The sequence below is a fragment of the Passer domesticus genome, chromosome 6, assembly GCF_036417665.1.
Source record: "Passer domesticus isolate bPasDom1 chromosome 6, bPasDom1.hap1, whole genome shotgun sequence".
Taxonomy (NCBI): domain Eukaryota; kingdom Metazoa; phylum Chordata; class Aves; order Passeriformes; family Passeridae; genus Passer; species Passer domesticus.
In genome coordinates, this window is record NC_087479.1 from 33869485 (window position 1) to 33880908 (window position 11424).

At 44.6% G+C, this 11424-nt stretch overlaps 2 protein-coding genes across 3 annotated transcripts in view; one reads left to right on the forward strand and one right to left on the reverse strand.

Annotated features, from left to right (window-relative positions):
• The window catches only part of DCAF5 (DDB1 and CUL4 associated factor 5), a 67418-nt gene extending 59088 nt beyond the window's left edge, over window positions 1-8330 (reverse strand). Inside the window, exon 1 of one of the 2 annotated variants that reach the window (XM_064424310.1) lies at window positions 8080-8330. In XM_064424310.1, coding sequence (XP_064280380.1) covers window positions 8080-8293 — 214 coding nt within the window. In that variant the 5' untranslated portion in view covers window positions 8294-8330. Of the gene's footprint in view, window positions 1-7915; window positions 8035-8079 lie in introns of those variants that run through there. The other variant, XM_064424312.1, reaches the window with a different exon arrangement.
• Window positions 6279-9888, forward strand: LOC135301967 (uncharacterized). Its single transcript, XM_064422547.1, has 3 exons — window positions 6279-6372; window positions 6527-8204; window positions 8405-9888. Exons 1-2 carry the CDS (start codon window positions 6279-6281, stop codon window positions 7357-7359), a joined length of 927 nt encoding a protein of 308 aa, XP_064278617.1. The 3' UTR covers window positions 7360-8204; window positions 8405-9888.
• The last annotated feature ends 1536 nt before the right edge of the window (window positions 9889-11424 follow it).

The window sequence follows — 11424 nt, forward strand, 5'->3', positions numbered from 1 at the left end:
TCCTCCTGATTTTGTGCTTCACACATCAAACAAGAGTACATGATACAAAGATTTGTGATGCATTTGATAGCTGCTAAGAACAACTCAAATTTGATGGATCCAAAATCTCACAGTAATTTATGGTCAACTAAACTGATGGAAACTTATATTCCTTTCTGTCTAGAAATAGGAGAGAAAGTTGTATTTGCACTCTAGTGATTGCAGATGAACTTGTAATAAGGAGACATAGAAATACATGAGTGTTGAAACATATGACCACATGATTCAAGTTAAGATTAAGAAGTAACTGTCACACTGAACATAACTACTTCCCAAAGCTGCCAACCACCATGTCATAATGTTATCACTACCTGAAAAATAATTTAAGCAACATTTAACACAGGTGAACGCCAACATTGCTTCTATCAGACTTCATTTATTGCCTTCTGTAAAAGACATTTCAGGGCAAAACATAGTAACATATTGTTGTTATTTGTTACCATAGTAAAGTAATTTGCAAAACCACTGCAGAAAGTCTACACATCCTCCTACCTAACAGCACAGCCATCTAGGTGTCTCACTTTAACAGTAAACTCATAATCATTTACACCAACCACTGTCCAGATTAAAAAAAAAAAAAAGATATCTATATAAAACAAGCATTACTGTGGCTCCCAACACACATACAGCATGGTAGGAGTAGGATAATTTGCAGCCTGTGCAGAAAATGTTTGATAGTGTGAAAAGTTGCCACTACCTTCTATTTTATAAGCTCCTATGCCTTAGTGCCTGTTTATCTTCAAAACTACTTTTCCTATTGAATACAAATGTCTCTCTCTTCCCAGACACCTAGATTCCCATGAAACTTTGATGGTGGCACATTGCATATCTTAGGAACTTTTAAATGCTCCCCCCACTCATGCAGTGCTGTCCTTCCTCCATCTATGCACTCCCTATGCCTTTGGGAACTGCTACACCTTCTCACGCCTCAGTTTTATTCCTCTCATATCCCACTGAGACATAAAAGTTTAACAAAGTAATAAATTTACTGTGTTGAAAGTGTGTTCCCTTCTAATTCCAATTTAGCTATTCTAGAAATACTTCTAACTCAAGGCCAGTCCTACCAGAAAGAAAAAGTTACCCAATGTGTTGAGCCACAGAGGATTTGTGGCAAACAAGACACTTTAGCAATCCCTACACCCTCACACAAGAGAACAAGCAGTGTTAAGTCACAGGCAAATAATATCCAAGAAAAGGCAAATCTTAAGTGACAGAAACCAACAAATGCAATCTCCATCACCCAAACCTGGCTCTTACCATAAGAGGGAAGAAAAGAGGGAGGTGCACATGTATGAGCAGGTATACAGGGGGAAAGTAAAGAAAATGTGAATATATAGTTTTTATGCTCTGTAGAAAGGAACTATGATTCATCAGACAAACTGCATACACATTACGCAACATAAGGTACAAGTCTGAGAATTACAGGAAACTTCAGGTCTGTAGGATTTGTTCTGTGCAGTAGATTGGCAAATGCAGATTAATTAAAACACTCTTAAGTTATGGTGAATTCACTGTGCATGTACATCAACTCTACAACTGAAGTGGAAGCCACATTCTTCAAATAATATAGAGCATATGCCAACAGCAACAGGTTCATCATATCTGGAAAACCTGGATATATAGCTTAATATCCAAATACCTTAGCAAAGCTCCACATGTGGATTTTCTGGAAATTGAAGATCCACAGAGAATTTGTAATTTTTCAGTCCATGGTGTCAGAAACAGTAAGTTTGACACCTACAATGAGGAAATAGCTTCACTTTCATCTTATTCTGCAGATTCTGTTTAGGACTGTATGACTGACAATTTGAAAAGTAAAAGTTTGTGTGACCCAGCTAAGAACTACACAATGCCTTTCTACAGTTATTTTTCAGAAAGGAATCACATTTAAAAAGATTTCATTAGTCAAGTACTTCAGTACTTGTTACAGGAGCAGGGTCAAACCTGTAGAAACATTCAAACCCAAAGAGACACAGTAAGAGAAATCTATTTGTTTTAGACATAAAATAGTTTGAAGGGGGCCAGAACATACGCTTGCCAAAAGTAAATCTAGTCCAAACAGTATGTGCATAACTCATGCAACACACTTGAGCTCCTGTGTACTAACAGAAGCACTTCAAATCATACCATCAGTACAGAAAAACTACAGTTTTAAAGTTCATTAACCTTGCTGGTTGTGGACAAAGCTCCAAACCACAAGTCCCCTTTATCTCCCATATACCAGGTCCATTGTTAAAAGAACTTCCATGGCAAAAGGGCAATACTTCTAAATCATAACATGAAAGATCAGTCTTATTGCTTCAGTATCTACTTCAAAAGTTGCATGAACCACAGAAAGTAGGATTGGATGGTATTTCAAGAAGCTGATCACTTAGTTGGCCTTGGCCAAAGGCAAAAGGCCAGGCTCTGTCAGAATTATTCCCAGAAGACAAGTCTGTAGTTTGCTCTTAAAAAAATACTGCTGAGGAAGATTTCATACCTTTCTTAGGCAGCCTATTTCAGTTTTTCATTATCCTTGCCATTAGGCAGATTACCCTGTTATATCAAGCCTGAGGGTGCAGTTTGACATGACACGTAATCCCACTCCCCCTTGCCATGTGCTCCTGCTACTTTCCCTTCCATTGGATTCAGTGGCTGTTCATGCATAGGGTAAATTAAAGAAGTTGACCTGACAGAAAATCAGCTGACAGACAAACAACCCCTCTACACCCGTTCTGTCCCCCTGATCAGATGCTTCCATCATACCAGTTTCAGGCTTTAAATAACGAAAGTGCCACTGTGCAAATAATAAAGAAGAGAAATAAGTGAATGAGTTACAGGATGAAGAGAAAGTACAATATCAAACAGCACCCTAAAATCTTTCTTCCTATAATTTGAGACCATTTCTTCATCCTATTCCCAGCAGACAAAAAGAGTTTACAACTTCACATAATAATAATTAAAACCACCTTTATGCAGCTCAGGACTTGCATTTCTACTCAGCTGTTCTTTCTGTAGATTAAATGGACCCCTTTCTTTCACCATTTCATTTTTCTAGGCCTCTGATCATTCTTCGTGCCCTCTTCTGAATTTTCTCAGTTTGGGCACATCTTTCTCAACCAAAACTGAGCACAGCACTCCATTTGAGGCCCCAACAGCACCACAGCAGGTTGATGTCACATACTATGTCATGTCTGATCATATTTATGTTGTGATATTTATGCATTTGGATCCTTTTCTACATGACTATGGGCTAGTCTCCATGGTGTATTTGTAGAGTCAACCATTTTTATTCACATGCTTTAGGTTGTACTTGTCCCTCTCAAAACACGTGACATTTTTTCCCACGTAATGTATCTTAATTAACTTGAAATTCAACTCCTATTCCCTGAAATTTTTGCTGCCTGATCCTATCTTTCCTGAGAAATTTTATCATTTCTCAGACATTAATTAAAACATGATGCAATAACTGAACCTAATATCCCTCCTCACACAGAATTCTGCTTGATACAAACAGACTAAGATCAGAGCATCCCTCCTTAAAACATACTTGATAAACAATCCCCTTATTCAGCATAACACTCCACAACTTTTGCTAAAGTCACCTCATTCCCCTCTTTTAGGTTCATGCTCCTTCAGATTTATGTAAAAACTAAATGACAGATGCACTTCCAATACTTTCTATCACCCTCAGAAATTTAGGATCTTAGAGCAGCTATTAACTTTTGCATTATCTGGTAGCAGGGGAAAAAAAAGCCAAGAGAAAACTTCTGGGAAGTACTGTAATTATCTGGAACATGCAGTTTAAAATATGGGAAAAAAAAAAGAAAAAAGTGGGAGGTTCTGATAAAGATACTCATGTTTGTAAAAGATAGCGGGCATGAAAAATGACAGTCAGATAAACAAACAGGAAAACATATCCACCAAACCTAAAGATGGGAGAAAGTCTATTACACAGACCAAGTAAAGCTGAGTTTTAAGAAGTCAATTTGCAGGAGATACTTGGCAAATGTGAGGGAAGCAGTTGGTTGCATACCATTGGTATGGTATACCATAGTTGCATACCATGGTTTTAATTTCCATGCATGGACAATCACATGTTTCTCAAACTGTTAAAAGAAAAAAACACTGTCTAGTACATGAAGTGTTGCAAAGACACATTCTGCCCAACAGAATCTTTCAACTCCATCCACAAGCAAGTTTTAACCAATTTCAACCCACTTAGACATTTTTTATATGTTAAGCTTTCCTCTTCCCTTGTGTCATTCTACAGGTAGTTTTTTTATGCTTGTCACACTACATCTTCTCCGGAATGTCCACCTCCTCCTTCCAATTACTTCAATTTTTAGAAATTCTTGTTCTTATGTCACTCCCTTCTTCTAGCACCCCTGTTCCAAAACATTAATCTCTGCCCTTCTTCCCCTCTACAAAGTGACACTGTTGAAGTGTCACACAGGCACAGAAAGAACCTCTAGACTGTCCTCCAATTCAATCTGTGGACCTCAACTTTTTAACTTTGAAACATGGTTAAGAACAAAAATAAATACTATTAAACATGTACTTTCCAATACAAGATTTAAAGAAATTAAGATACCAAAAAGTTTCAAACATGCTTTCGGAGGGCCTGCTGAGGCTTGTCCACACCAAAGTTCTCTCCAGAATCCTAAAAGGAAAATTATCTGTAACTGCAATACAAACCTTGTTTAAGCAGTTTGAATTGTTTACTGCAGCAGTAATCATTAGCTTTACAGACTTGCTTCTGTGAGACACATTAAAAAAAAAAAAAGAAAGAAAAAAAGTGGGACACATACCCAAGGAAAGTATTCCAGCCAAGTGATGAGAACAGCACTAACTAGGATGCAGGCTAGTATTTCAATGGCGTTGGTGTAGCCACTATGAATGCACTGTACCAGCTGTACTTAAAAGAGTTTTAACAAGGTTTAAGTTGTTAACACGTCAATCAGCCAAAGCAGACTTCTCTAGGTTAAGAATATACATATTACTTAAGACAGAACAAGTGAAAAGACTGCTCACACTCTCCCTTTTCATGCACTCCAGAATAGCTGTTAACTCTCCTAGCTGCTATACATGCAGTTAGAAGCACCCAACAGCTCATCCTTCTCTCTGATGACTGTTTTGAGGGATGAGAGACTCTCATGCCACCAATTCTAAGGCTTTATCTGCATTTGGAAGTCTTTTGAAGCAAGTTTTCTACAAAACTTCAGAGTAGAGGCCACTTCCACCTTTCCTTTACCTTTCCTCGTTGCTTTTCTTCCTGCTGTTGCTATTTCTCAGAGCTTTAGGATCAAGTATGGCCTTTAAGAGGAGTGCTTTGAGTGTAATTTTAATGAAGCTTAGTCTTATAATGGGATGCAATTTAACAGAGTATCCATAAATATTTGGACTTTTAATTTCTTCTTTTTGACCGAAGCACATAGCTGTTGCTGTGGCCCATAAAGCATTCTAGATATTATGGTCATGGACAATGTGAAAATTTTTAAAAAGAAAGTTAGCATAATTAGAGCTCTTCATTTTCTTAGGGCATCAGCAGAAGGTCAGACTTAAGGTGATCTGTTCTTGGTTGTCCCAAAGTTATGTACTGCTAGCACATGTAATTTTTTCTTTTTTTTAGGAGGGTAGAACTCCATTAGCATGTAAATGGAGGAAAACCCTACCCTCTTTGAACATTCTGAAGCTCTACGACATGTTAGGAAATTGAAAACTGGACATCGCTTGAAAGCATTCCTTTTACACACACTTTTTAGATATCCACTAGATGAGAACTCTGCCTTCGTTCTTTCATTGCACCTACCTTGATTCAGGCAGTTTGGACAAAATTAATTCTTAAAAGTCCATTCCAGTCCTGGACTGTTTATGCTTATACCTAAAGAATGGATGTCAACATAGCTAAGTGCATTGATGATATGGCAAGACCTAAAGTATATCCTGAGGCCTTCTTGAGCAAGAACAACAGAAAATACTAGTGGCACTTCCATCACTTATTATGGAAAATTTTAAAAAAAGCAGACACACTTGTAACCCTTTATAAGTAAAAATACACCACTCTACTTTCTACTGGAGAAGGACCAGTACAAACCAGTATAACTAACAACTGGGATAAACAGGAACTTCAGAATGGGGGAATCAGCATTCCCTTCCAATACACACTCACGTTTATATACATATATATGTGTGTGTGTATGTATGTATACACACATATATTCACAAGCTAAATGGACACATATCTCAGAAGAAGCTGCATGTGCACAAAGATAAAAGAATGCCTAACAGCAACACTGAGATCCTTCATTGCCACTTCAGAAATCACTGGAAATATGCTTGAAGTTTCTTCAGGTAAGAATGTTAAATTTAGGAAGGTTTCAGTGTATCAGCTTCCACTCCATGTTTATACAGGGTTTCTATTCTGCCCTTGCTTAAAAGTAACCAGTCGCAAAAACTTTTATTGAATGCTCCTTGAAGTTATTACTGATACCATTGTGTGATACAGTTCACCTCTGCCCAGACGCGGGCAGTACACTGCTCAGCCATGCCCCCACCAAATTCCTCAGCAGCCCCTATCGCCCCTTACAAGGTGGACAGGCAAAACCGAGGCTCCAGGTTAATAACCAGGTCAGCAACCCCCAGGCAAGCGAGACCACTCTCCACAGAGCTGCCGAGGACCTCTGCGATTCCCCCGAGGGCAGCTGCCCCGCACGAGAGGGAACGGGCTTTTCCCGCTGCCGCGGGAAGGGAGGGCCCTGTCGGCAGCCCCAGCCGCGGGAAGGGGGCCGCTCCCTCCGGCCGCTTTCCCGGGGGCGAGGGGCGGCCGGGACACAACGCCCCCCGGCCGCGGCCTGCAATGGACACCGCGCTCGGCGGCCCTGCCCTGCCCTGCCCGGGGCGGCGCGACACGAGCGGTCCCTCCGGGGCCGGCAGCTCCCTCCCCGCCGCTCCAAGGTCTCTGCCCCCTCGCCGAGGAGCGCGGGGTCCGAGGGCTTGGCGGGAGAAGAGCGCCGCGACCCCTCAGCGCCCGAGCCCCCGGGGCGCCGCGGGCGGGATCGGCCCGCGATTCCCCGGCCTGTCGCTAAGAGCCGCCCGAGGAGACCGCGGCCTGCAGCGCCCGGCCAGGCCCCGGCCTCAAGTTGCCTCCTTCCCCTGCCGCCCCTCGGAGCCCGGAGGCGGGGAAGCAGGAAGAGGCACCTGCGCCAAGCACTGCTGGGGTGGGGGGAGGCGGTCAGCCGGCCGCCGAGCCCCGCAGCCCCTCCCTGGCTGGGGGTGCAGAGCCTTTCCCCGTCCTCGGTGTCGCAGCTGATGTCAAGCCCTCGCCTCCCTCCTACCTGACAGCATCCCCCACCCCTATGGCTCCCTCAGCCCGAGCAGGCAACAGAGGGGACCTTAAGCCAAAACCCATCACCACAAATATCTCCCCATCTTTCACAAACGCGCCCTGCAAGTGGAGGGAGGAGGAACAAAACAAAACCCGACTCCCCTCCCCCAAAAGAAGATGAGGTAGGGGTGGCCCCAAAGTGACCAGTCCCTCGATTAAACAGATCCGGTTCCCGCCCGATGCCGAGCGGTACTGCAGCCCCCCGGCCAAAGTCGGGGCCGCCGCCCGCCCCCGGCAGCGATTGCTGACCCCCGGCCCGGGGCACGGCGCTGACAAATGTCACCCGGTGCCCACAATGAGCGCCGCGGGGATGCTTCTTCTGCCCCGTCGTCGTCTCCCCAAAATAAGAAAATCCTCTTTTAAGAGGAAAAACACGCGAGGCATCAAATAAAAGAGCACCCCTAGCTCCCACCCCCAGCGCCCGGGAAACACTCTCGTAAAAACTTTGACCAGGGCTCCCCCCACTATAATAGTAGAATTTAAAACCTGTCAACCATTTTAGATCCCTACTTGAGAAAACATCATTCCCCGGCACCGGTGGATTTGGCAAACGGCTCTGAGCAGCGCTGCCGCGGCTTCCCTCCCCCGGGCCGCAGGGGAGGCGGCCGGGGAGGAAGATGCTTCCTGGGGAGGGGGTGGCGGGAGGGGGCGAGGGACGGGAGCGTTCGCTTTACCTGAGACCAGCCACTGGCCTCCATTGTTGGAGAATTCAATGGCATTGACACAGCCGAAGTGGCCCAGGAGGTCCTTCTTGTAGAGGTTCCTGCAGCCCCGCAGGCGTCTTCGCTGGAAGTCTTGGGTGAGCAGGGGGTCCCCCTCCAAGCCCCGCTGGGACAGGAACCCCACCACCGACCGCATGCTGCCCCCCCGGCTGCCTCTCCTCCTCATGCTGCCGCCTGCGCCGCTCCCCGCCGCTCCTTCCCCCGCCGCCCCTTCCCCCGCCGCCGCCTCCCCTCCCCCGCTTCCCCCCTTGTTATGGTTATGATGATTTTTCTTTAGCCAGCCATGGCAGAGAGGTGTTAGACACTCCGCCGCTTCCTGATCCCGCTGGCTCCTCCCCGCTTCCCTCAGCAGCTGATCCTCAGCTGCAGCCCGCGCCGCCCGGCCCGGCTCTAGCGTGGCGCCGCCGCCGGTTAACTCGCTGCTGGAGCGGCGCGGGGGGACAGGCACCCTCGCCCCTGCGGGGGACGGTAACGTTCGCCACTCCGGGCACCGACGGACGCGTTCGCCACTCCAAGGACCTCCTGGGGCAAGGACACATTCGCCGCTGCGGGAACTTGCAGGGGCCGGACACACTCGTCGCTCCGGGGACCTTTTGGGCGAAGGATACGGTCGCCACTCGGAGGACCTGCCGGGGAGCGGGTACGCCCGTGCCTCGGAGGAGCCGCGGGAGGACGCGTCCCGCCGCCGCTCAGCCGGCCCGGCTGAGTGAGCTGTGCCGCCTGCAGCCCCGCGGCCGGCGGGGAGGCGGCGGCGGGCGGGCAGGTGCTCCCGCGGAGCGGTGAGTGGCAAGGCAGCGCTCCGGAGCCGCGGCCCGCCCGCCTTGAGGCAACGGGCGACGCACCGGAGGGAAGATGAGGGGAAAAACAGCTCAAGTGCGGGGGCGGTTTGCAGTGGGGCTTGTCTTCTGTAAATGCTGAGTGATTTCTACAGGAATTCAAAGCATTATGGCTTTAGAATTTAGTTTGGGGGTTTTTTTGTTATTTTTGTTATTATAGTTATTATGGGTTTCATAGCTTCCTCTCTCGTGCTCTTTCCCGAGTAACACTGAAAACAGGAGGGTTGCCCCATCACAAGTGAGTCAGTAGACCCTTCTGCAGCCCTTGGAAGACTGCTTGAAGTACAAATGAATTTTCTTCTTTTACCCTGCAGTATCAACTAAACCCCAAAACATAGCTGGCTAACCAGGTGGAAGTGACCTGTGTTATCCTTCACTGTTTAACAATTCCCCAACCTTTACCTTACTGGAATATCTCTTTCTCAGGACCCTGTACTTCTCAGGTAACATCTGATACCACATTAGACAACAGGAGTGTTATTCAAAGGGTGATGTCCCTGAGGTGCTGCACAGACCCCCAGTCCCACCTTGCAGCTGACTGCATGCTGTCTGTGCACAAAATGAGCAGCTTGAAACTTTCAGGTCTGTATTTCCCCATGGCACCAGTACCTAGGGAAGATACAGTTTTCAGGTGAGAGGAATTAGCCTGACCATCCTGGCCATCTTTGTGTAGCACTGCATCTGCTGGGAATTAGGAGTCCTGAAACTTTAAAATAAGCAGGGGGGAAAACCCTCCCTGACATAAACTGTGATGTGGCAAGGTGACTGAGTACTCTTAGACTGCTGCCATATTCCAGTGACAGTTTCCCATAGAAATATAAATTATTTCATTATAAAAAGTCAGTTAAGTGCTTTGGGTTTCTTCTTGATTAAGATTATAGGAAGAGCAGCAAATCCTGCATAGACCAAGCTTTTAATTTGACAACCCTATAGCCTTAATTTTAACATATAACAAAAGTAAATAAAAAACTTTCTCTTCTAATTTGGAATAAAAAAATAATGTAAGAAGTTACATTTACAGTGTTAACATTAACAGTGAAACAACTGAAGTGAAAACAAAGCAGTTAATCTCTTCTAATCTGAACTGTACATAAGGATGTTTTCTAGTTACAGTTGTTGATGGCCAACTACTGCAATGTAACATGTCTAGCCACCCCCCAAATAAAGAGGCAAAGACTCTGTCCATCATGGTTTGTGTTTATTGTCTTAACTTCAGACACAGGTAATCTTCAGACATTGCTATAAAATCATGTTTTATATCTTTGTTGTTTGCATGCCATGACATTCTGCACCATTGCAATTATATCAGAAAATGTTGCCCACTCAGCAAGATTTCACTTTTTCCCCTTTCCTAAAGTATTGTTCAGATTTAATATCTTTGATTACCTTTTGTTTCTGTACTGAAATAAATATGCAATATAATAAAATCTCTTCTCCACATTCTGGATCCAGTCTCTAGGAAAGATGTGCACTGAAATGGTTTTGCATAGAAATAAAATTATTTCCTAAGCCCCCAGTTCCAGGATTTTTAAGAAATATTTAACTAAGTTTGGTTTTGTTTTGTTGGGGTTTTTCTCCTTGTTTTTGTGGTGTCTTTTAAATCACATTTCTAAGCAGTCAGAATTTAAAAGAAAAATAATAGCAGACTGTCAATCTGTTCTGATCAATGACATGACCATATAGGTGAAAAACCAGTACTGGTAAGCATTCTTTTCACTCTCTTGATTCCTTTCTTTCAATTAATTTTGAGTATAGCACCTAAGGAAGTTACCATAGCCAATACAGGTAATATCTTCCTTGGAAAATGACCAGTGTCTATGTTAATAAAGCCAGAGTGCTGTTATCTCTCCAAAGCACATGCACTCTTGTCCTGAGTCATACTGAAGTAGCATCAGTGAAGCATCTTTGTCTCCTTTAATGGGAACATTGTGCAGCTTGCAATGGAATCAATCTACTGGCAGTAGTTAGTCAAACAGATCAAACTTCATCAAGTTGCTGTTCTGGGTACATGTCAGCATGGGAGGTGCTGTACTGAGACTGGTTGTCACAACCAAATTGGATTGAACCTGGCCAGACTCAAAGGGCACAGGAAGCCAGAATCTGCCTGCGCACACTGCTTGAGCTGCCTAATTCTGTAGCATGTTCACAGTCTCCTCCATGTCTCAAAAGCAGCATGAAATCAAGCACAACAAATGTTTTGCCTGGAATTTCAACAAGTAGGCAACAGAGTGGAGGAGTCAAGTGGAAAGGAAATGGGAGATAATGAACACGGTGGTGACTTGCTGTAGATGTCCTTGGGAATGAAGGTAAGTAAATAATGTTTGATGCAATACAGAAGAGGGAACTAGGAGAATCCTTAAAATAGAGAAGTGATGTAGTTAATGATCTATGTAAACAATCTTGGGTTGCAGTTTCAGAGTTCTTAATTCCAAGGTTGTGCAGAGCTCAGTCTCGCAGCAGT

What these genes read in the sequence shown, in the direction of transcription:
- LOC135301967 (XM_064422547.1), top strand. Translation starts at nt 6,279, where the DNA reads ATGTGCACAAAGATAAAAGAATGCCTAACAGCAACACTGAGATCCTTC. An exon ending in TATGCTTGAAGTTTCTTCAG is followed by an intron (nt 6,373 to 6,526) that starts GTAAGAATGTTA and finishes TGTGTGATACAG; the next exon opens with TTCACCTCTGCCCAGACGCG.